This window comes from Stylophora pistillata, chromosome 3 (assembly GCF_964205215.1).
Source record: "Stylophora pistillata chromosome 3, jaStyPist1.2, whole genome shotgun sequence".
NCBI classification, from domain to species: Eukaryota; Metazoa; Cnidaria; class Anthozoa; order Scleractinia; family Pocilloporidae; genus Stylophora; species Stylophora pistillata.
The window spans coordinates 34,247,506-34,272,840 of record NC_142521.1 but is presented as its reverse complement, the minus strand read 5'-3'; the positions used below and the strand labels follow the sequence as shown (position 1 = coordinate 34,272,840).

General features: G+C 37.2%; 2 protein-coding genes and 1 long non-coding RNA gene across 6 annotated transcripts; 1 reads left to right on the top strand and 2 right to left on the bottom strand.

Moving 5' to 3' along the window:
• Positions 1-1,297: 1,297 nt before the first annotated feature.
• On the bottom strand, positions 1,298-8,355 carry LOC111331693 (uncharacterized). 4 transcript variants are annotated; one of them, XM_022936852.2, is made up of 10 exons: positions 8,227-8,355; positions 8,043-8,141; positions 6,489-6,816; positions 6,207-6,312; positions 5,682-5,849; positions 5,320-5,375; positions 5,181-5,227; positions 4,305-4,408; positions 3,135-3,188; positions 1,298-2,150 (listed from the first exon to the last, which is right to left on the bottom strand). In XM_022936852.2, exons 3-10 carry the CDS (start codon positions 6,798-6,800, stop codon positions 2,065-2,067), a joined length of 933 nt encoding a protein of 310 aa, XP_022792587.2. In that variant the 5' UTR covers positions 6,801-6,816; positions 8,043-8,141; positions 8,227-8,355; the 3' UTR covers positions 1,298-2,064. The 4 variants fall into 4 exon arrangements, with proteins under 4 accessions (XP_022792587.2, XP_022792590.2, XP_088611378.1 ...); XM_022936855.2 differs by lacking the exon at positions 5,682-5,849; XM_088755252.1 differs by lacking the exon at positions 8,227-8,355 and having other exon boundaries at positions 8,043-8,205.
• Positions 8,356-15,550: 7,195 nt separating this feature from the next.
• LOC148735756 (uncharacterized) lies at positions 15,551-16,640 on the top strand. The gene is made up of 2 exons (XR_015999320.1): positions 15,551-15,731; positions 16,213-16,640. It is a non-coding gene; the product is annotated as an uncharacterized LOC148735756 (long non-coding RNA).
• LOC111331698 (uncharacterized) lies at positions 16,555-24,684 on the bottom strand. Its single transcript, XM_088755169.1, has 8 exons — positions 24,605-24,684; positions 23,938-23,976; positions 22,497-22,602; positions 21,392-21,558; positions 18,554-18,609; positions 18,415-18,461; positions 17,663-17,683; positions 16,555-17,147 (listed from the first exon to the last, which is right to left on the bottom strand). The coding sequence occupies exons 1-8, from the start codon at positions 24,656-24,658 to the stop codon at positions 17,053-17,055; spliced, it is 585 nt and encodes a 194-aa protein (XP_088611295.1). The 5' UTR covers positions 24,659-24,684; the 3' UTR covers positions 16,555-17,052.
• Between the last annotated feature and the right edge of the window lie 651 nt (positions 24,685-25,335).

Here is a 25,335-nt window from a genome sequence, read left to right as displayed (position 1 = left end):
ATCAAAACTTTTAAGTTCCCACCTAGCGTCACCGCACCGATCGCCAGCCACTTAGGCGTGGCCATTTATTTACCATCATGACCAGGCTTCTTTGTTCACTGATAGCGATGGGTTCATGAATTGAATTCACCTATTCATTGCACCGCTGCCTAGATCTCGTTGATTCCTCGTCAAGCGCCTGTTGCACCAAATAAAAAATAATTATAGTTGACGAACCTTTTCGCACAAAGGACAGTTAGAATCAGGCGAGTGGTTAGAATACACATTTTTATGTTTCACAATTGGTAAGCCCAAAGTATTCCCCTCGCGTGGTTTCCATTTCGAAGATAGAATACATTGTTACACAGTGACTTATTCAGAACCAACTAACCGCCTCCCGGTTAGCTCAATTGGTTAGAGCGCCGGATTATGTTGTGCGGCAGGTCGAGGGTTCGAGCCCCGGCTGGACCAATACTCATGGTCTTAAAACAACTGGGGAGAATTTGCTGCCTTTCTATAATATCAAGAAATGGATAGATATTCAAGTCTTCTCGGATAAGGAAGAATAAACCGTAGGCCCCGTCTCCTGCAGGGATAGGGGTAGGAGACGTTAATTTCCCACGCACGAGATTACTGTGTGGTGGATGTCCTCCCCAGGGGTGGGATGGGTGGGTTTACTGAGCCAGCAGTAATTGGCATAAGCTGTTGCGGTGTCCCCGCTTGTCAGCGAATGTAATAATTTAACTTAACACCAGCCACATTGAGTTCTAAAATGGTATTCGCAGTTAATAGAATTAGCCGTCAAAGAAGTTTTAATTTTCGACGTCTGAGCCTTCGGTTGAATCAGCACCATTATTGAGACCACAAATGACACGTGGCATAAGTAATGCAGTAGCAGTGAGGCCTTATAATTTGGGAAGATTTTTTACCGAGGGTGAGTGGAGGAGCCTTTGCATGGAGGGGCACATTCAAATATATTAATCTCTTTTGCTATAAAGCTGGCAGCGCCCGTGGACAATATGAAGTGAATCCCGTGTTCTGATTGGGTACCTGAGCGGACAGGACGGGTCCATCTTTGCCTGTTTTAATCCAAGGAAAGAAAATATGCTGTTAAGAGCGGACTCAAAGATTAAAAAGTTCATTAGTTTTTGGAAAATTTCAGGGGTAGAGTTGCAAAAAGAGACAGAGCACAATAGGAACAAAGAAAACATAAACGACTCTTGTAGGTTTTGATGTCTCTCCCTCGCTTATATTACTATAAAATGGAGTACTGTACTCACTGAGCTCTGTTTACTGGGAAATAAAGACAAATTCCATATGGGTCAAAATGGCTATGGGAAAGCCCATAGCCGCTTTAATTGTAATAAACCAAAACACAAAACTGATAACAAAATAAGTTTATCATAAATACTTTTAGGACATTGGCTACATAAAATATTCAGCCCAGTAAAGGTGAGGGAACAAAAAGCCAAGTATAAGCCGTGAGAGCACGAGGACAAGGCAAGGGGAGGAGGTGGGAAAACGTTGTAGACGTCGTCTTGCAATGAAGAGCAGGGCAGAATGACACATTACTCTGAGTCCCCGTGTGATCAACAATCCGCTCTTATATAGGGGGTATGAAGGATTGCCCCCAACCACTTACCCTGTCCTAAATTGCTAATTATTCGATCATAATTATGGGAAACTCATAGTAATGAATTGCTTAACATTAAATTTCGGGTGAAGACATGAAAATTCTATTTGTAAACAAATATTTCATATTGTACTACAAACATAATTGTCTTTCTTTCTCGGCTATCGAAATAAACAATCATCCTTGATTCTTATTCAAGCGAAATGTTTTTCCTACATAAAGATTTATTGATTGACGAATATTGTCCAGCCATGATGACCAAATATTAATATTAGACTCGTAAAATTTAATCAAAACATAGCTTTGCCTAATTTGCAACTAAGTTATAAATGTGTTATTAATAAAATGGAAAGTGTTTGCGGAGGTGTGGTGGTATCGAATACTTGAATCTATATTCTTGACTGATTCCTAGATATTGATGACATAATTCACCATATTGCTCTGAAGCAGGGTTATTTTACAAACATCATCCCTGATTTGTCCTGGTAGATTCCATGACTGTTGGAACAATAACCATACAAGGTACGTCTTCCATGGTCTGTTTTAAAATGGAATAAAATATGGAAGGGCTTAGCATATGATTTTGCCATGGGAGTTTTCATAGGATGTTACATCTCGTCTGGTAAGACGAGGTAGAAAGGCGTTGTGAAAGTAAACATGTCTTAATTTTCACCCAGAAACAGAACAAGACAGGCTCTAGCGATCAGCTATTACACACTTTTCATAATTACCATTGTTATTATTATTATTATTATTATCGCAGAGAAATCAACTGAATGCTACATTCTAATCAGGCAGCACAGGGCGAAAACCGTAACCTGTGAGCCATGGAGTAAAAAATAAATGTACATTAACTAATCCTAAAAGCTTTTCTGTTGTGTCTACGGTCCTCCTTCTAACGGGAACTCAAACTGCCACCTTGATATTATTTTTGTTATTATCATTATTATTATTATTTCTAAGACCCTTTTTTTTGTAAGAACGTTCAGGCTGTGATCAAGCAAAATTTTAAGAACATTTGAAGAAAATACCCAGGCTGAGGGTCAGTTAAGAGCGTCTTTATTTTGCTAATCTTCCTTTTTTTTTTTTTTTTTTTGACGGGAAAATTAACTCGAACACTATAGGGACATTTGTTAACATTAACAATGCGGTTTTTGTTATTGCGCGATACATCGAAGAACAACTCAATTTGTTGTCGTACTTAATACTCTTTACTAATAAAAGTTCTAAGAACATGTAAGAACGTTTTCCTGTTCAAATCGCAAAAAAATGAGGCAGGTTCAGCCTTAGCCGCAAAATTAGACGTTCTTACAAAAAAAAAAGGACTGTATAGAATCTTAAACTTTCACCCTAGCGTGACATATCGAGACATACAATTCTTTCTAGAACCTTGGGAAATGTACATGGAGTAATGGGGAGGATATGCGTACCTATATTAGGGTGTAAATAAATAAAAAGTACTAATAAATCATCTATGTATTACAATTCATTTGACATGAAATAAGTTGCAATTTACTCCTACATTTTGATGAAAACCACAAATGGCCGCACTCACGATCGTCGTGACCGTCGAATACTAGTAATCATAAACAGAATGAGTCAAAGTTAGTGGGTTTATTCAGATTGTGAAGGTGTAGTCTGATCGTCCGGGTGAGTGTAGTCCTGAGAAGGACTGTTGTCGGTGGCAGTGATTGACGTTTCGACAACCAGTGCGGAAGTCATCATCAGAGTCAAGTGAATGATTGTTGTCAGTAGAATGTTCTTATTCCAGTTCGTGTGAAATGATCGGTTGGTTTTGCCTTGATGTTATTGGCTGTATGACTCAAGTGACGTAAGTCGGTCGTGATTGCTCTGTTTCGGTCTGTCGGTAAAGCTAGGTTTTTCTTTTTCGGTCGTTTGTGATGTTTATGTCGTGAATGAGTCGTTTGTATGGGGCGGGTAGTTGTTGACATCTGTTTAGGGGAGTCTGTTCTAAGTTAGTAAACCAGCTTTCCAGAGTCAGTCGTTGAAAATAGTCAGTGCTGTAGGTTAGGCATTGACTGGGACTCTGCGCACGAACTGGAATAAGAACATTCTACTGACAACAATCATTCACTTGACTCTGATGATGACTTCCGCACAGGTTGTCGAAACGTCAGTCACTGCCACCGACAACAGTCCTTCTCAGGACTATACTCACCCGGACGATCAGACTACACCTTCACATGTTACCCCCGGGTTCAAACCATTTACTGCTTTATTCAGATTATTGATAAGTATTAAGAGGTGATATTTAAAATGCGCACTTACTTACGCTTCAAAGTAGCATTTTTATTCTTTCTCTGTGGTATGTGGAGAGGGGAGGGAAAAGGGGTCATGCACAAGTTTTTGTTCCTAATAGCGTCACTAAGACTGACTTTACGTGTGTCATAAACTGGCACAATCCCTCAAATTTCGTTGCGACTAAACTCATATATTTATGAATAGAACATTTCTCTTAATCCACTTATAGCTCTATATTATTTAAAAATAACTTCTCAACTAAAAGCATGGGGTTAATTTCCAAAATTTCACCTTTCTGGATTTGTTTCTTTCCGCCCCCGGAATGGTCTATCTTATTTAAAAGTCTCTGGTCATTCTAGGTCTTCAAAGTTTCATTGGAGACGAGGACGAGAGCACCTAACTCATCATTATATATCATCATTTCTATTACCTCTGTGGCAACCGGCGAAAATGCGGTAACCGACGTCAATCTCTGTACAATCGTTTGTCTCCCATTGATAAGGAAAAGAATAAGAAATTATTATGCGCGGACACCTGTAGTTGACAAAAAAAAAGAACAGGCAAATCACAACAGTCTCTCTTTTTTTTTTACCTACTTTGTTCGTCTGAGTTGATCCTTTAAGGGCAGAGGAAAGTGTGTTCGCTTTGGAAAGCGAAAGGACATCATTCACATCGGTAGAATGGGGAATTTGAAGAGATCGTCTCAACCCTGAGTTTTATGATTATGCATGGTTTGCAGTTGAGGTTTGCATTAGCATGGTTTGCATTTGAGGACAACTCGTTGGTGTTAATACTATCTACTTATTGACTGAGTGGGTAGAAGAATATTTATCGAATATATACCTTTTGAATAACTCTTTCGTATGAATAATTTAAATTCATCTTAATTTTACTCATCACCAAAATTATTCAATTTCTTTCAGCGTTAAGTTATCAAAATAATAGTTATTATTATCATCCCAATTATCATTTTCATCATCATTATCGTCATCGTTTCAGTCATCGTTATCGCCATCGTCGTTGTTGTCGTTGTCGTTTCATTCCCGTCATTGTCTTTGTTTACTAATTATTTTTATCTGTTCCCGTTGTTTTTATATGAAAGTTACCAAGGGGTTTGAATTTTCTCTCTCACAAAGCAAACCGTGTCATGCAAAGTTTTTTGAACTCGCACAATTTCTAGGCATGTCAACCTCCTATGTGAAGGGTTAGGGTGTCACGTGAGAGACTATTAAAGACGCTTTTTCACTTTTTTTAACCAAGGGTCGAAATGACAATAGATAGTTGCTATCATTAAGATAAAACTTACCTTCCCTGAACGCATGTTGAGTCGAAGTTTTCTGGACCACTTGGAATCTGTAATGAAGTATTAAGAAATAAATGCATTATTATACTTATTATTTAGCAGGAGACTGAGGTTTAACTAAAACAAATATACAACTTTATACCTGATGAAAAATAGTGTAATTTTCATTTTTTCCCAGAACATCCACTCGAAAGGTCCCTTAAATATAAATAGGTATCAAAGTTAGGAGTGAACAATATACGCGCTTGCTGTACTGATTTTACCTTACATCACTGCAAGGGTGAAAGTCGTCTACTGTTATCACTTTTCCTAAGTACGTTTTAATAACAAATAATCATTGGGGAAAAAAAAGACAACGGCCTGAACTGGTAAATAGGCTCAACGATATCCCGTGCAAAGATTCGAGTTAATCTCGAATTCTGTTTCCCTTTGACAGCCGAAACCTCAGATTTTGGTACAGTTTTGATTTGTTCTCCTTAAAGTTTCTACTTTCTACAGCGTTACCTTCAGAATGTAGCAGTTCGTGTATGTCTATGTCTTGCAATTTTCGAGCTGTAATGTCTTTCTCAGGTAGCGGAACACATAACTCTAAGTTGAGACAATTTACTTTAGCGCTTTCGAGATGATCGTTATTCGTGGAACTGATGGTCACCACCAAAGTCCAACCGCCACCTATATTATAACAGCATTCCAAAGAGAAACGAACTGACTGCATTATAGAAAAATCTCATTGATTCATTCATGCAGTCATTGTGTGTGAACTATTCCGTAAGTACATAACAAGTTAATAAGTGTACCATTCGCTTTAACACTTTGGATCATAGTGACTAAAATTTTCTTCTAACTGTCAAAGGAGATCTTACTCTTTTTTTATTAATTGAAATGATTAAACCGGTTTAATTAATTCATCTTATCTATACAAAGCGATCAAAATTGAATGCAGCAAAAACAAACAAAAACAGTGACCGCATGGGATAATATGGCTCTTTAATTTAGAACTTTTCCCACGTTCTGGCTCTTTAAACTTACCATAATTCTTCATATCACAATAAACCTGAGCTTCTTTGCTTCCAATCTTTATCCAATAGTATCCACTCTTTGCCTTGGGCCATACTTGCTGAATTTCTGCACAGGACTTAAAGCGAATAAGAGAAATTGCAGCCGAATGTAAGCTAGGTTCTCGGATGGAAAAAAGGAAAAAAAGAAAAAACAAACGGAGTTCTCGTTCGTTCTCGTCTCAAGCAATGGACAATTCTTTCAGAATCTTTTAGTCTCGCATTTTAACACTGGAAAAAAACTAAAATAACAGACCTTTTTGAATGGCGTAGACATTTCCATGTAGACACATCCTACAAACGGTCTATAATCTTTTGGGTGGGAATGTCTGTCTGCTTCATTCAAGTCACATGACTTATTGATTAAGAAGAAGTTTACGCTTTTGCAGTGGACATCAATTGCACACATTGTCACACACTCAGAGAGACCGGAGACAATCCTTGTGGACATCATGTGACCAGATAGGTGGTAGCTATTTATCGAGTAAGTCGAAGGTCGACATTTTCCGAAGACGTTGTGAAGCTGTGCAGACCATATAATCACCAGAATAGAAGAATACAGATGCATCAGCTCATCAAATTTCCTAGAAGTGGATCATATTTCGAACTAAGTTATTTTGAAGACCTGTGATAGAAATTTTCTGGCGGAAATGATGTTTTTTTTAAGAGATGAATCGCTAAATTTCGAATGTACTGTCAACTACAAAACTTATATATATCGTAAAACAATATATTTTATAATTGACATCGTTTTCACTTGTCATGATGTTATGCTAGGTTCTACATCTTGCAACCAAGGATCAATAGATAAATAGAAGTTTATTTAGTCATTCGTTCATAGTTTTGCTTTTTTTCCCCAACCTATTGAAGTTTAAGCCATGTAAATTTGTTAGGAGCCCTACATTTCAGTCGCTTAAATTCGCGGAGAAAAGCTAAACCAGGATTCCTCCTTCTTGATTCCCAACCTGAGTAATGGAAAAAGAGTGGACTTTGCTTAAATTAAACTATAGAAGATCGAGTTTCTACTGGAGGTTTAGGCTACGATAGCCTAACTGATTTCAGGCATGATTATATGGAGTTTTTTTCACGAACCCAGTCGAAAAGATTGTCGTGAACTCAGGAGAAGCATTCTGAATTAAACTTGACGACAAATTACAAACCTTCTGGCATGAAGAAAGCACTTCAAATACACTTAGGCTTTTTTTTCCATGAAGTGGGAGGTTATTTGTTATATTTCAGAAACAGACCAGACTGTTTCCCATTTCCCAGCATTGAGTAATTAAAAATGAATAAACCTTTGAAATTAGCACAAAGAGAAATTCAAACTTATCTCTTTTGAGTGACTTCTTTAAGCGACAGATGGTAGGAGAACTTATAACATACTAGCTAATTAAGTATACCAATGATGATAAAATTGTAGAAGTTACTCGAAAAGTTTTCCTCGATTACGCGGGAAAGGAACAAAAGAAGTAGATATGTGATCGTTTCATTTTAATTTAAAATGCTTCGGGAAAACTTAAGCAATTTTATAACAGTGATAATTCTATTTCTATTCTTTTCCCCAGGATGATTAAGTTACGCTAACAAAATAGTTTTGAATCTATTGTACTGTTGTACTGTTGAACAACAGGGATGTTTGTTTACTAAGCTGAATTGTAACCAGCTTGCATGTGAGGGATGTAAACCGTGAAAATATTGCCTGCGGAAGATGGCTTGAGCGTAAAGTCCTAATGCCTATTGTTTTAAACTTGAACAAGTAGTAGTGCAATTACTCTTAGAAGTGAGATAAAAAGAAAAACAGTGAACTTACTTTCAACTTAACGACCAGGCTCAGTTATTTCCGGCGTCGCACTTTGGCCGGCGGTATGTTGCACAGTTGATAAAATATTATTCACAGACACTCGAGCTCCTGACACAGAACGGAGAAGAATGTGACTTCTATTTAGAAGCAGTTTTATGTCACAAATACTCAATACATCAAGATTTATACAGACCGTGGGAAAGTCCTCAGTATCAGCGCTACGGCATGGATGCTTCTACGCTCAAGAGAAGGAATGAGACCTGCGGCAAAGCGAGCCGACGAGAAATCTCCAAGGCGTCTGATTGCTTTCAGACTTCTTGCCGGCTTGCTCTGCCCCAGGCCTTACCGTATAATTAATCAGTAACAAAGAAACGCTTGCATGGTAGCCGTGATATCGAGGGCCTGCTAGGGTTGATCTAAGAAATATGGGTCCGCTCGGGTAAGCAATAAGAAAACAAGATTTAATTTGGTATATCTTGACTGCTCGTGGAACTAACCGCATCACAACTTTCAAGTTCCCACATAGCGTCACAGCACTGATCGCCAGTTATATTCTCGCGCATTTGGGCTAAGCCATTTATTTACAACCATTTCCTTGTTGGCCAGGCTTCTTTGTTCACTAATGGTGAAGGGTTCATTCTTGATTGTGCTTCGAATTGAGTTCACCTGTTGACTGCACCGCTGCTTAGACCTTTTTGTTACATTGTCATGCGCCTGTTGTACATCTTCAAAAATAATTATAGTGAACGAACCTTTCCGAACAAAGCACGGTCAGAGTCAGGCCTGGTTAGAATACAAAGCTTTATGTTTCACAATTGGTAAGCTCAAAGCATTTTCCTTACGTGGTTTCCATTTCGAAGATATAGAATCTTAACAGACCAGAGTTAATAGACTAGTCGTGCTGCATAAACATTGTTACTCAGTGACTTGTTCAGAATTAATACCAGCCATGGTATTGGCAGTTAAAAGAATTGGCCATCACAGAAGTTTCAGTTTTCGATCTCCGAGCCTTCGGGTGAATCAGCACATTCATTGAGTTCAAAGTCACACTTGGCATTAAAATGTGATAACCGTGAGGCAAAATGATTAAGGGAGGTTTTAACCACGGGTAAATGGAGGAACCTTTATCTGGAGGGGCACATGCAAACGTATTAACCTCTTTTACTCAATAAAGCTGGCAGCGCCCGTGGACAACATGAAGGGATACCGTGGCTACCTGAGCGGGCAGGAAGGGCCCATTTTTGCCCGACTGATCCTGCGAAAGAAAAATAAGCTGTTTAGAGCGGACTTAAAGATTAAAAAGTTCGTCATTTTTTCAAAAATTTCAGAGACAGAGTTGCAGAAGAGCAGAAGGCAATCAGAACAAAGAAAACATAAACTCGCAGGTTTATTGTGCTGTAAACATAGTTGTCATTCTTTCCAGCTCTCGGAGTAAACAAGTCATTCTTGATTCTTTTTTAATCGGAATCTTTTTTCCGAAATAAGATTTCATTGATTGAAAAATATTGTCCGGTCATGATGACAGAATGTTAAGCTCGTCAAATTCGATCAATACATAGCTTTGCCTAATTTTCAAATCAGTTATAAATGTATTGTTCTTATCAAAAGAAAAAGCAAAGAAAATAAAATGAAAAGTAATTGCGAACATTTCTCTCCCAGATGTTGTGATATCGAATGCTAGAAACTATGTTTTTGACTAATTCATAAGATGCTGACATAATTCACCATATTTCTCTATGTAGGGTTATTTTACAAACATCATTCCTGAGTTGTCCTGGTAGATTCCATGATTGCCGTAGCAACAACCATACAAGGCTCGTCTTTCAGGGTCTGTTTTTAAACGGAAAGAAATATGGAAGTCAAATGCTTAGCACGTGATTCGCCATCGCATTTTTCATAGTTTGGTACTCCCCCTGGCTGAAACGTTAATCTAGCACAGAAGATGTTACATCTGGTCAAGTAAGACGAGGTAGAAAATAAACACATCTCAAGTTACACTCAAGAACAGAGCAGAACAGTCAGGCTCTTGCGATTAGCTACTACCATCGCTTCTCCCACCATAAAAAATGCTAAACTTTTTTTATCATTATTATTATTATTATCATTATCATTATTGTTATTATATTATCATAGAATAAAATTTTTTATAAGGACGTTTTAAGAACCTACTATGAAAATAACTATGCTGAGTCAGTTAGGAGCGTCTTTGCTAGTTTCCCTTTTGTTTTCTTTTTTGTTTTGTTTTTTTGTTTTGTTTTCTTTTGTTCTTTGTTTTATTTGCGTTTTTTTGTTTTTCCAGTGATAAGCATAAATACAGGTGTAAAATTGTGGTCTAACAGGACGATTGACTCAAATACTACAGGGACATTGCTAATACTAACAATGCGCTCTTTGTTATTGTATGACACACCGAGCAACAACTCAGTTTGCAGCCCAGCGAACTTAGTCGGAAACAATAATAAAGCTTCTAAGAACATGTTAAAAACGTTTTCCGGTTCGAGTTTATATAGGTCTAACCCTTTGAGCCCTAAGAGGGACTAGCGATAGATCGAGACATAGGTAAGCAGTCGTTTCGCCAACGTGTCAGTTCGCTAACGTGTGACTTCGTCAACGAGCTAGTTAGCCAACGTGTCAGTTCGCCAACAAACAGTACGTTCGTCAACGTATGAGGCCGATTCTCCAACAGCTAATGTCAATTCACTAACGCTTATATGCCAGTTCGCCAACGTTCAAAATAATTGTAATTACAAATGACTAGAGGAATGGAATTTTACTTTTGAGGTATTAACGCATGTTCGTTCGCCTCTCATTTCAGGAGTTCGATTTCCACTGAAAACTTTATTTTGGACGTTGACGTACGGAATTTATTTGACTTTGTTGCTATGCAAGTTCAACGTGTGAATAACAAACAACGCTTCTTTCATGTAATCAAACAAATATAGTGGGAGTGAAATAGCTATATAACTACACAAATGTTCAATAAAAATGGTCATGGTCAGAACCTTGGGGAATGTACTCAAAGTACTATGGCGGATATGCGTACTGATGTTGGGAGGGGAGGGGGTGAAGGGTTGAAAATCATTCATAAATCGTCTATGAATAAGGATTCATTTGGAATAGGAATAAATTACTCCTACATTTTGATGAATACCATCGATAGCCACACTCAAGATGGTCATGTCCGTCGAAGACTAATGACCACAAACAAAAAGAGTCAAGATAAGTGGATTAAGCAAGTATAAAGAGGTGCTATTTAAAATGAGAACTTACTTACGCCCCAGGGTGGCATTTTTATTCTTTTTCTGCGGTGTACGCCTCTAAGATTGACTTTGCGTGTGTCGTAAACTGGCGCTCAAATCTCGTTAAAACTAAACTCTTATTTTCGTGAATAGTTCTCTCCAGCTACTTACAACTTTGTATTATTAACAATTCCTTTCTCGAGTAAAACTTTGTAGTTAGCTTCCAAAAATTTACCTTTCTGGATTTGCTTCATTCCGTCCCTGAATTAATTAAATATCTCCGGTTATTCCAGGTCTTTTAAGCTTCATTGAAGACGAGGACGAGAGCACCTAAATCCTCATGATCATCATATTTCATCAATTCTATTACCTCTGTGGCAATCGGGGAAAATGTGGTCCCCGACGTCAATGTTTTTACAATCGTTTGTCTCCCATTGATAAGGAAAAGGATGAGAAATGATTATGCGTGGACACCTGTATTTGACAAAAATAAAGGCGGAACAAAATACAATAGCCTCTCTTTTTCTATCTACTTTATCCATCTGAGTTAATCCTTTATAAAGAGCACAGAAAAGCGTTTTGCTTTGGAAAGCAAAACAACCTTCCTTATCCGGGTAGAATGGGGAATATGAGGTGATGATCTAAACCCTGAGTTTTAGCTGCTGCATGGTTTGAAATTGAGGACACTACGTTAGTGTTAATTCTATGTACTTATTGACTTACTGAGAGGGGGAATAATTGTTGAATTCATATCTTTTCAATTAATCCTCTTAAATATTAAGGTCTGATTATTCAAACAAAATTTAGCCGTTAACAAAACCTCCTCAATCCTCAATTTCGCTCAACCTTTTACCTGAACATTTACCTGTGTGAACAGTGTCAAGGGGGCCGAAAGCTAACAGCGGAAGGACATTCATTAAATTAAATCGACACTCTTACAGAGAAAGCCTGAAGCCCACTGCTGATTGCATAAAACCGTTGTTTAGGTTAGACTTCGTGTAAAGAACTGGTCCTGAATATTTCAAATCAAGTTAAAATTCAAGCTTATTTTCAGGTCTCATACCCAAAATGATTCAATTTTTATCATTGTTAAGTTTTCATCATTATCGTTACTACTATCTTCATCGTGATCATTTTCGTCATCATTATTGCTCCAGTCATTGTTATCGCTGTCGCCGTAGTTGTCGTAGTTTTCATTTCCGTCGTTATCTTTGCACACCAATTATTTTTATCTGTTTCCGCTCTTCTCATATGAAAGTTGCTAAGGGGTTAGAATTTTCCCACTCACAAAGCAAACCGTTTCACGCAAATTTTTTGCAAACTCGCACAATTCCTTGGTATGTCAACCCCCTATGTTTAGGACTAGGGCGTCACTTGAGGAATTATGGATGAGCTCTTTTAAGCAGGGATCGAAATGACAATAAATAATTGCTATCATTACGACAAAACTTACGATCCGCGACCGCTTCTTGAACTTAAGTTTTCTGAACCACTTCGAATCTAAAATAAAGTATTAAGAGGTAGTTACATCATTATACTTATTATATGCATTATTATTTAGCAAGAGACTTAAGCTTAAGTTAAGAAAGTATTCAATTGTACCTGATAAAAAATAGTGTAATTGACGTTTTTTTCCAGAACATTAACTCGAAAGGTCCCTATATAGAAATAATTACCAAAGTTAAGAGTGCAAAAGTGTACACTCTGCTGTATTTAAGCTCACATCACTGCAAGGGGGACGGATTTTAGTAACAACTTGGAAATAACTAGTGCAGAAAAGAGAGCGTTTGTGAGTATTTTGAGCCTAAATTAGTAATAGGCTCAATGATATCCCCTGCAAAGATCCGAGCTACTTTCGAATTTCGTTTCACAAGGACATCGGAATCGCCAGATTTTGGTACAGTTTCGGTTTCTTTTTCTTAAAGTTTCTACGTTTTATAGCGTTAACTTCAAAATGTAAAACTTCACGTATGTCTTTGTCTCGTAGTTTTCGCGCTGTGATATCGTTCTCAGCTAGCGGAACGCACAGCTTTGACTTGAGACAATTTACTTCAGCGCTTTCAAGATGATCGTTTTTCGTAGAACTGATTGTCACTACCAAAGTCCAACCACCACCTATATTATGAAGGCATTTCAGAAAATGGATAACAATTTCATGACAAGTAGAATCAGAAGAGAAACCCGGAGTTGGAAACATTCCTATGAAAATCTCATTTAACTAACTGACTCGGGTTGAAAAATCTTATTTATTCATTCATGCAGTTATGTGTCAAACTATTCCTTATTTACACAACATTTTATTAAGTGTACTGTTCGCCCTAACATTTAGGATCTTAATGACTGCTCTTTCTTTGGGTTATCTTCCTGAAACTTTACTGGCAAGGAAGACCAGTCGGGACAGTTTGAAACATTGTCTCTCTTTTATATCGATTAAACTGATTAAATTGGTTACAATGATTTAATTGTTTTAACTTATCTATACAAAGTGATCAAAACTGAACGCAGTAAAAACAACCAAACAAAAAAAGAAAATGACCGAATGGGATAACTTGACTCTGTAACGTTTGTGAATATATGAAAGTCATATATCGAAGTGCGGTTAAAGAACGAGTGATCTTCGCAGTAACAAACACTACTTAAGCAGTAGTGAAAATGAGGCCTGAAAAAAATGTCTTTTTAATAACAACTTAAACAAATAATTCAAATAATTCCTAACGTTGTTAAGAATCCCAACTGGTCAAAGGCAAACCAGTTGGCTATATTACAAGCATGGCCGAGGATTTGAAACTCGGGGCTACCGTGAAACAAAACCAAGAAGTGGCCAGGGCGGGACTTGAACCCGGAAACGACGGATTGCAAGTCCGACACGCTAACCACTCGACCATGCTGCCTTCTACTTGTTCTTTATCCGGAGTTCAAATATATAGTAGCACCGATACAGTCGTCGAGTTCAGGTTAGGACCCGTTGTATTGGCTGAAAAATTGATGTTCGACAAAGCCTACAAAAAGATTGGCATAGCTAGGTCCCATTTTGGTGCCCATCGCTACGCCATTGGTTTGTTTGAAGAAGTTGTTTCCAAATGAAAAACAATTGAGTGTGAGCACTAGTTCGGCTAAGCGTAGCAGTGTTTCAGATTTAGGTTCCTTAACAGTGCCTTGATCAAAAAAATGTTTAGGGGCTAGAAGGTCTTCGTCATTAGGAATGACAGTGTAATATTTTTCTGCCTTTAAAAGCACACACAACCCACAATTCCTCTATTCGCTCCGACGAAGGGCTAACGCTCGAAACGTCAGCTTTTGTCAGCTTTTACGGTGGCCAATTTACCATTTCAACTTTGTTGATATATCCAAATTATAAGGTTTTAAAAGACCTGTGATTTAAATTTGCTGGTGAAATGATGTTTTTCTAAGAGACGAATTGCTAAATTTCGAATGTACTGTCGACTACAAAACTTGGATATATCGTAAACAGTTTATTCTATAGTTGACATCATTTTCACCTGTCACGATGTTATGCTAGGTTCTACATCTTGCAACCAAGGACCGACAGATAAATAGATCCTTATTTAGTTATTCGTTCATAGTTTTACTTTTTTTCCCCAACCTATTGAAGTTTAAGCCATGCAAATTTGTTAGGAGCCCTACATTTCAGCCGCTTAAATTCGCGGAGAAAAGCCAGACCAGGATTCCTCCTTCTTGATTCCCAACTTGAGTAATGATGAAAAGTAGGCTTTGCTTAACTCAAGCTATAGAAGATCGAGTTTCTACGGGAGCTTTAAGCAAGGATAGTCTAACTGATTTCAGGCATGATTATATGGCGTTTTTTCACGAACCCAGGCGTAAAGATTATCGTGAATTCAGGAGAAGCATTCTGAATTAAACATGACATTAAAAAGGCATTTCAACTACACTTAGGCTTTTCTTTCGATGAAGTGAGAAATATTTGTTATATTTCAGAGATAGATCAGGCTGTTTCCCATTTCCGAGCATCAAGTAATTAAGAATCAATAAACCTTTGAAATTAAGCACATGGAGAAACTGAAGCTTACGTCAGTCACTTCTTTTAGCGACAGATGGCAGGAGAACTCATAACATAACTAATTAAGTATACTAATAATAATGAGATTTGAAGTTACTGAAAAAAGCTTTCTAAATTACGCGGGAAAGGAACAAATGAAGTAGATAGGTGATCATTTCATTTTAATTAAAAATGCTTCTGGAAAACCCAGGCAATTTCATAACACTCATAAAAATTCTATTTCTATTCTTTTTCCCAGGATAATTAAGTTACGCTGACAAATCAGTTTTGAATCTATTGTACTATTGAACATCAGGGTTATTTGTGAACTAAATTGAATTGTACCCAGCTTGTACGTTAGGAATGTAAACCGTGAAAATATAGCTCGGGGAAGATGGCTTGCGCGTAATTCCCAGCATCTATTGTTTTAAACTTGAAAAGGTAATAGTGCAATTACTTTTAGAAGTGAAATAGAAAGAAAAAGAGTGAACCTACTTTCAACTCAACGATAACGCAACCCCTTATGGGAGCTATAGTTTTTCAATTCTGTTCTATTCTTTTCACTTTTTATCAATTTTGTTTCGAAATACAGCAATCAAAGCTATAATCAATAATTAATATGATTTAATTTAGATTTCAAAGTGAAGTGTACTTATTTGTAGCGAGATATTGAAATTCAATAGACTTTTTTTTGTTTGTTTCAAGTGTGGTCCTCATTTAATTCCAGCACGAATACTATAAAAAAAAGTAACGAGAAATAAATTATTTAAATGTTATTCTCAACAATAAGGAGCGGAACTTCAAAGGAACAAAAGTAATCATATATTATTGAATAATTTATGAGCTTTAATTCAGATTTCAGTGAAGTATACTTATATGTAACGAGATCTAGAAATACAGTAGTGTTTCCTTTTTGTTTCAGATGTGGTCCCAATCACTTTCCAGCAGGAATACGATAAAAAAAAGTCACAAGAAATGAATGTTCAAAAATGTTGTTCCCTTCATTCAAGAGCGAAAATTCAAATAAACAATGTAATATTGGGCAGGGGAATCTGTTGCGATGGAAAATGATCAAATACCTTAATGAGGCCTCTCTATCACAGTTCTCACTTTCAGTTACAATGCAAAACACAGCGACAGGCGAGAGAGACTTATTGCCAAGAGGACGCGTCGACATGCGTGAAATCTATAAGCTGAAGATATCCTCTACACTAATTTACAAATAGATGTTTAGAGGCTAGAAAAGATAATTATTCTGATCTATGAACTGGAGTTTGCTAATCACACAGATTTTCTGGTCAAGTTTAAGTTTTATTCGGTTGAAAAAGAAAATAAAATACAAAAGCTCGATCATACGTTTTGTAGGTGGTTTGCACCTTACGACATCGCCGCCATGTTGGTGGACGTAAACAATAGATATCTCATTAGTTTCTTTTGTTCGTCCACCAGCATTTGTTCCTTTCACCGTCGTTACCTGTTTCTCTTGAGAATGGTTGCAAACCACCTATTGCTTTCAATGTTGCAATGTTATCGTAAGAGGCGATATACGCCACACCACATAGGCTAACTTTGATCAAAAGAAAGCAAACATATTTCCTTTTCTTGTAAGGTATAGCAATGCGTTATGACAAGGCTTACTTACAAAGAAAAGACAAATTTCGCGTGATTTTATTTTGAGGATGCAACTTTTTGCTCTTAAGTAATGGCTAAGCGTGCTTTTCCCTCTCTGACATTTTGTCTGTCACATTCCTTTGAGGTAGAGTTACTTCACAAACAACATTCCGGACTTGTTGAGGAAGATTCCATGACTGTTTCGATAGCATAGTGGATAACCATACAGTGCTCGTCTTCCAGGGTCTGTTGAAAAAATTAGATAAAGTTGGAAATATTTCAGGGATTGTTTGAGTTCATGGTTCTACTTTAGTAAATCACTTCGCTTTCGTGAAAGAGAATCGGAACTGACAAGTGTAGCTACGTACTCCCGCTAAATGTAATTTTTTTCTCTTTTTTTCATTTTCGTACACAGTACATTTATCTACAAATTACAGTCACAACCCATAAGATGGTAATCAACTTGGCAGCTAAGACGCGTTAGGAAGGAATTGTTTGAGTTAAGGAGCTTCGCCCACTGTCAAACGCAGCAACGCAGGGATCTGTGACTGGCTCCAGCAACCCTTTTTATCCTGCCTTAGATGGGCGATAGAGACCTCAATGAAACTTTTGAATTTACTGCAATGCGTACTTTTAAAATTGCTGAAATGCGTGTACTACATTACTCAAGTTTAGACTTCGTTGTACTTAAGGAAAGAATGATCAGAAAAACCTTCATTCATTCTTACAATGTGATGAATGTCAAACAATGCCACACTCACCATCGTCATGTCCATCGAACACTAAGAGCCAGAAAATAAATAGTGGTGAAAGTAATAAAATAATTGATATAAAGAAAACCAACTGACGATTTCATTAACGTAAAGTAACTGGATACAGCCATCATTTCTGGTTCAAGGGGTGAATAAGAAAGAAATTCAGACTAACTCTGTCCTGAGACATAACAACCAAACTTCGGAAGTGGGTCAAAAAACGAGTTTTGATGTTTTTTTTTTTGTGTGTTACCTCTGTGACATCCGACAATTATCTTACCACACATATTCATTTTTATTCATTATCCCTAAATTATCGATTATTCCACGGTGATGAGCTTTTTCGCTGTTTATTTTTATCAATATCATCGTTATCATCATCATTTTTAGTTTTTCTATTGTCATTCTTTTTTAGCATCATCGTATCAGTCATTTACATTTCATCGTTATTCCCTGAAAAGTGCAAAAGGGTGTTTATTGCCGATTTCGGAAGCACACGATGGAAACACTTTATGCAACGTTTTCCCAAACACGCCCAATTTTTTGGACGGGCAAGCATCTACATCGACCCCCCCCCCCCCCCTCGGTATGGAGAAGGTATGTTTTAGGGTTACAGCTATATGCAGTACATGGTAAGCGCTACTGTCTTGCCCTAAAAAGTATGGTCGCCCTTTTTTAGACACAAATAAAGGCGAACCTAAAATACTCCATCGCCAACTTTGATTGGCAAGCCGACTACAGTAAATTTAAATACAACTTACGATCTTCCGACGCATGAGGAATCAAATTTTTGTGAACCACTCGGAATCTAAAGTCACATGTAAAGGAGAAGTTAATTGGTTATGGTGGATCGTCAACAAGAGACAAGTTTTTATAACTCGAACATGCATACAATTGTACCTGATAAAAAATTGTGGATTGAAAAGGTTTTCCCAGAACATCAACTCTGAAGGTTCCTGAATAAAAACAGTATCAAAGTTAGAGGTGGGAAATTATGCTAAGGCAATTATTGTCATTATGTGCATATCAGTACCCCTCCCCCTCCCCCCCCCCACCCCCGCCCTTTTGTTACTTTCCGCAGCAGAAGAAAAAGCATTTTGCTGTCCGAATAAGATGCGAAGACCGAATTTGATTTACTTGAACCAAAATATTTAGGAAAAATCTTTAGGAAAGCTGGAAAATATCTGAGATTAGAAAAACACAGTGCTGCAGTTTCGGCCACGAATCTCTTTACCATAAACAATCACCGCAGAAATTCCAAGTGATTCACTGTTATTAAACACTGCTCACACTCGCGTCCAAAAAACGTAGTAGGGGCATATGCTGAAGAAATCTGTCAGTTTTTCTGACTAGTTACTTACCTTCTGGCATTTTTGCAAAACAATTATTTTGTTCTCGGTTACTTTTTGTTTGATAGAGACACATAGATCGGCAACCCAAGGGATGTTTATGTATTTGGTATTATAAGTGACCAGAAGGAAACACACATGATTCGCTGCAACGCTGAGTTTCGTGCGTTAAGCACTCATCAGCCAGATTTAATGAAGAAGCAATCCTATCTGCTAGTTTATATTATATTTACAATAAGTGGTAAAAACAATAGGTAATTGTGGCGTGATCTTTACAATAAGTGAGAGAGGCGTAATATTGAGGTGAAAAGGCAGTGATTACAACAATGGGGCGTTGGATAATAGTAATACAAAGACTATTGTAGTAGGAGAGTGTCAATTGTTCTTTAGATAAAATTTGTGTTCATGTCGACACTTGGACACTTGGATATGAGTTCAGAACGTTTGTTTACGAGATTGCAGTTATTGTGTTTGATGATCATAAGCTTTTCAGTCAAGCAAAGGTCCATCGTTTGCTGGAATTATTGTAGGGGCTAGCTCTTGCGATGATAGACCATTTAATATTAAAGTTAATCGTGTTGTCCTTGAGATGCCAGACGTGTTTCGAGAGTCCAGTACTGCAAGAGCATTTGGTATGTGGTTGAATGTTGCCTTGTGCTGTGTATATCTCTGTTTAAAAGTTCCTTCAGTCAGGCCGATGTAGTTCTTAGTGGTAGTAGTGTTATCTGTCGAAGACGTTACTTGGGCGTCATAAATAAGGCTGGAGGTTAGGCATATATTGTCAAGTGGGCAGGTTCCTTTTGATCTGCAGTTGCATAGGCTGTTGTTGTTGCGGCCGTGGGTGTCGTTTTTAGAGAGAACTTTCTTGTTGTGTTTGGTGATAATGGCTCCCATGTTCGCCATGCAACTGTAGCTCACTTTGACGTTGTTTTTGTTGAATAAGGTGTGGTGCTTGTGATATCGGGGGAAGTGCTTGGATACAAGTTTTAGAAAGGTTCTTCCGATGCTGGTTTTCACGCTGCTGCTGAAAGGGGGGTCGTACCAGATGATGTTTCTTTTGCGGTCCTTGAGATGCGGTCCTAGGTCGTGCGGTCTGTTTGTGTTTGTTGTATGACAGAGTTTCTGTGGATCCACTTGATTGGAGGGCGGTGTTATAGATAGTGTTTGCTTTGTTGAATTCGTCTTCCTTGCAGGAAATTTCAGAAATTCTATGATTAATGGAGTCGGGTAGCTGCTTGATAATGTTAGGGGTGATTAGACTTGGCGTTGATGCATAAAGGCTGGTTGTTAGGCTTTCTGTATGGGTAGAATGTTCCGTTGTTGAGGTTGAATGTGACGTCGAGATAGTTGACAATCTTGAGGTTAGTTTGAATGGTGATGTTCAGTCCGTGGTTTTTGAAGTGTTTATCGATGTCCTTTCTAATTCTTTCGGCTTGTGGTCCCGGGGTGTTCTTGAATACGGCGAGTCCGTCGTCTCTGTACAGTCCAATGCTTTTCTTTCCGTAGGTGTTACATAAACCGCTAAGAATGAATAATCCAACAAGCTCGCAAACTTCCGCACCGTCGTAACAGTCCATCGTAACGTCCAAGAAGCCGTTATCTTTCTCTATCCATGCTGTGCCGTTGTTGAAAAGTATCGATTTTCTTGACTGCATAATAATGTAAACGTCGCGGTCTGGTATATTAATGTATTGTTTGGCGAAGTTGATGGAGTCTGTTAGAAGTTTCTCTGAGATGGAAGGGTAGAAGTTTTCTAGGTCCAAGACAGTAAAAGTGTGAAGGTTCTTGTGTTGAATTTCGGAGCACCAGTTGATGACAGAGGCTGAGTTCTTCACTGGTTGAGTCCGGTTTTTTGTCTGAGAGTAGTGTTAATGTTTTCGAGTATCTCTTTACCTATTCGTCCGATTTCGCTCTTGGCTGGGTTAATGAGTCGGCATATAGGTTTGTTCTGGAAGTTGTCTTTATGGTCTTTTAATGTAATAAATGCTTGCCGATCTGTCATGCATTCAGCTCTGTCGTCGATTTTGAGGTTAGCGGCGATGTCTTTAGCTTCGTTGTTGATGTTACGGATGACGTCAGTGTTAGCTTCTTTGTAGGTGGATGTGATATTGTTCATTAATAGCTTGTCTTGGGTAGGTTTGTCGACCTCTTAAAAAACCTTTTTTCAGTTAAATAAGCAGGTCATGACAAAAAATCAGTCTACAAGTAATCCTAGCCTGATTTATAGATGGCTTACGCATAACCTCGAATGATTTCGACATTACGCACCGAAAAATGATTGCTCAATTCAACTGATTAAATCTTTGCAAACATTTAAGATACTGCAGTAAATGGTTTGAACCCGGGGGTAAGATACTCTTGCTTGACCTAATTGTATTTAATAGCTTACCTTCAAAATGGAGCACTTTGCGAATGTCACTGTCTCATAGTTTTTCGCTGAAATGTTCTTATCAGTAAAAGGGACACACAGTTTTGAGTCAAGACAGTTTACTTCAGTGCTGTGAAGGTGACTGTTTTCCTTGCAACTGATGGTTGCTACCAAAGTCCAACCACCACCTATGTTATGTCAGAATTGAGAACTAAGATAACAATTCCGTGAAAATAAAGTCAGCAGGGAGATATAGTATGGAGTTCCAGCTTTCGAATTATTCTAAACTAACTGAGAAATAAGACAGTTTATTAAGTAACTGTTTGCAAACAAAAATAAGTGAATGGATGACAATTTTCAAATTAAGACAATAAAACAGCAACACATTGTCTATCGTCAGGTAGTCTCCTACCCAACTGCTAGACAGTTTTCTTTTTTTTTTCTTTTTTTTTTCTGTTTGATTTTTTCCTCAACCTGCTTCCTGGTCAATCATCTTTATCTTTAATCGAAGTTAGCTTTATAGATTTCTCTTTACCTATTCCGGCATCGAGTAATTTTTTTCTTTTTCCCTTCTTTAACTTTTTATTTGAAATTAGCTTTTACTTATGATCCTAACAGGTTATTAACTGATGTAAATTGTGAAAGTTAAATTCGAGCTACAAGCGTTAACACGTCGCATCACGTGATATCACCGTCTGAGTAGTTTTCTGACCTAATTGAAAAGGAATAGAAAGATAAGATTCATTGAAACATGTTCCGTTTTTACGTTAAAATTGGCTGAATTGATGAAATTGATAATCCATCAGGACCAAAAACAGCAAACGAACTAGGAAAAGAGACCACATAGATTTTGATATCGCCCAAATGTAAGGCTCTTTAATGAAGACTTTTTCTCCCTTTATTTTCGGTAAAAAATTAAATTGTTAACGAATGAACTGAGTAAACTCGTCTTGGAACTTTTTCTTCGTATTTTTTTCTCGCGCTGTGAAGCTCTTCTCAATAAAAAGGGCACACAGTTTTGAATCAAGACAATTCACTTCAGCGCTGTGAAGGTGATCATTGTTTTCCTTCCAACTGATGGTTATTACCAAAGTCCAAACACCAACAACCTACTTTATTTACTTACCATAACTTGTCATAACACAATAGACTTGGGCTTCTCTGCTCCCAATCTTTATCCAATAATATCCACTCTTTGCCTCGGGCCATACCTGCTGTATTTCTGCACAGGACTTAAAGCGAATAAGAGAAATTGTAAGATATAATTTAAGCTAAGTTCTCGAGTCGAACAAAAGAATTGCAAACTTCATTATTGTTCTCATATCGAGCGTGAAAATCTAGTATATTTTCATTCTTAACATTTTTTTTTTTTATCAAACTAAAAAAAAGGGGGACAGTGAAATAAAGATATGATATCAAACGGTCATAGCAATAGTGCCTTCTGAATTTCGGAACCTCTTGTTTTAATACCAGGAATAAATATATTAAAAAAACATATCCATGTAAGTATATCCTTCTTTGGGTCCATAATCGTTTGGGTGAGTATGTCTGTCTTCGTCATTCAAGTCGCATGGCTTATCAATTGAAAGGAAGTTCAAACTTTTGCAGTGCAACTCAGTTATACACATGGTCACACACTCAGACAGGCTGGAGACAATCCTTGTGGACATCAAGTGACCATATAGGTGGTAGCTGTTTATTGAATAAGTGGATGGTCGACATTTTCTGAAGACGTGGGGAAACTGTGCAGAGCACATAATAACCAAAATAGGAACGTAATTTTGCATCACCTCATTGGAATTCCTAGTAACTGATAATGTTACGTAATAAATTTTTACAAAACCCGAGATGAAACTTATGCAGGCGAAATGATGTTAATGTTTCCAAGTTTGAGAGCATCATGCTAAATTTTGAATATTTCATTGTCAGCTACCAAATTTAAACAATGAAGGTATTTTTCATCTGTAATAATAACTGTTATCTAGGGGTCTACAACCAGAAAGAATGACTGAATACGTGCTTATTAGTTATTCTTAGCTACTTGTGTTGTTGTTTACGTTCTTTTTCTAACGTACTGCAGTCAATGTTTACCACTTTTTTTAGACAGTCTCTTTGTAAATCCATAATGTTTTCTAACCTACGTAATACTAAGATTGAACTCTTATTTTCGCGTATTTTCGCCTAAGGTAGTGTAGAAATATCCATATTTTCTAAAAAGGGTACTTTTACCAAGTTTCTTTAGGTGCTTACAGCTTCTTTTGTGTAATTTTTACTAAATAAAGTTATTTCACAATCTCAGGCGAAAAGGATATACTGAACTACCAAGAAGCTTGATTTTTGCATCTTGACATCAAAGTAAAAACCTTCTGGCATCAGATGAAAGACTCCCCTTAAGTTATGATGGAGTCGCAAAAAATTTTTTACAGATACACTTGAAAGCAATTTATATCATATTTTACAGATAAAACAAGTTGTTTGTCAGATCTTTCGCGGGCAAGACGCGAGCATCTGGTGATTAAAAGAAAATAAACCTTTGGGATAAAGTACATACAGAGATGCAAACTTACATTAATGACTTCTTTCAGCAACAGATGGTAGGAGGGTTCCTAATGAAGTTAATAAAGCATACTAGTAAAGAAACGTCCAGAGTTACTGAGAAAACTCTCGAAATATTATATATACAAGGCTAAAAAGTTGAAAAAGGTTAAAACCAAACGTTTTCATCTGTTTACCATCATCATCGGCTGTTTGCCATCATCACTCAGATGGTGGCAAACAGCTGAAAACGTTTGGTTGTAACCTTTTTTTTAAACTTTTTAGCCTTGTATATATAATATTTCTTATTAAGTGAACATTATGGACAAAACTCTAGAAGTTACGCGAGATGGAATCAAATTGAGCTGATTTGTGATCTGTCGTTACGATTCAAATGCTTGTGAAAAAAGCTGGGCAATTTCAAAATGGTTTTAAAATTTTACAAGAGGCTTATAATCTCATGAACTGTATTTTTTTTTTCAGGATGAGTAAGATGCATTAATAAAACAGTTTTGAACCAATTGTTTAAGCGTTGAACATCTTAGATGTGTTAACTAAGCTGAATCTTACCTAACCAGCTTGAATATGAGGGACGTAAACAGTTGAAATATGGCCAGGTCTAAAGAGTTCCTTGAGTTAAATTCGAACAAATAGTACTTCAATTTGAAGTAAGATAAATGACAAAACAAATGAACTCACCTCAGCCTGAAGTGGGAGCCATAACATTTTTATTTCATTTTTGTATATTTCCATTCTTTCTTTATTGTATTTTATTTTTGAAGCACTGCAATCAATATTACGATTAATAATGTATAAGCTCTTTGTCAGATTTCAATGAAGGATAATTATATCGAAATCTTGAAATACAGCAGTTTTTCGGTTTTGTGTCAAATGTACTTTGTAATCATTCGCCATCTGGAAAACTAGGAAAAAAATTCACAATAAATAAATGAAAAGAGATAAAAATTATTCTCCCTACAGAGAGGAGCGAAATTTCAAATAGAGATTGTAACCTTGGCCAAGATGGAGTCGTTAATGCACGTCCCACAAAAAAAGAGAAAAATAATTAATATGTGGTAGTGGATTTGATTATCATGCGCAATTCTGGAAATTTTTCTAATCTTTGCACGCTTGTTCATTGTACTGCCAATATTATTAACCATCGCGGTTATCCTCAATATTCTTTTTGTTTTATTTCTCGCCGTAACGTTTTACCTTGTCGAACTATTATTCTAACACTGCCTAGGATTGAGGGAATCTGTCGCATCGAAAAATGATCAAAATCTACTATCCTAATGAGGCTTTTTTTATTCTTTAGCTGTCATTTTGAATGTATAACGCGACAGCAGACAACTAGAATTAACTCTTAGGCTAGAAGATGTGATTCAAATATCTCCTTAAACCGAGCTCTTTATCAGTTCACAAGTACA

Coding starts and splice junctions, on each gene's coding strand:
- LOC111331693 (XM_022936852.2), bottom strand. CDS start 6,800: ATGCATCTGTATTCTTCTATTCTGGTGATTATATGGTCTGCACAGCTT. Junction 6,313..6,488: donor TGTCTACGCCATTCAAAAAG/GTCTGTTATTTT, acceptor ATTCGCTTTAAG/TCCTGTGCAGAAATTCAGCA. Junction 5,850..6,206: donor TTGTGATATGAAGAATTATG/GTAAGTTTAAAG, acceptor GTTATAATATAG/GTGGCGGTTGGACTTTGGTG.
- LOC111331698 (XM_088755169.1), bottom strand. CDS start 24,658: ATGGAAATATACAAAAATGAAATAAAAATGTTATGGCTCCCACTTCAG. Junction 18,610..21,391: donor CAAAGTGCTCCATTTTGAAG/GTAAGCTATTAA, acceptor GTTTTTATTCAG/GAACCTTCAGAGTTGATGTT. Junction 17,148..17,662: donor GTTCGATGGACATGACGATG/GTGAGTGTGGCA, acceptor TTTTTTCAACAG/ACCCTGGAAGACGAGCACTG.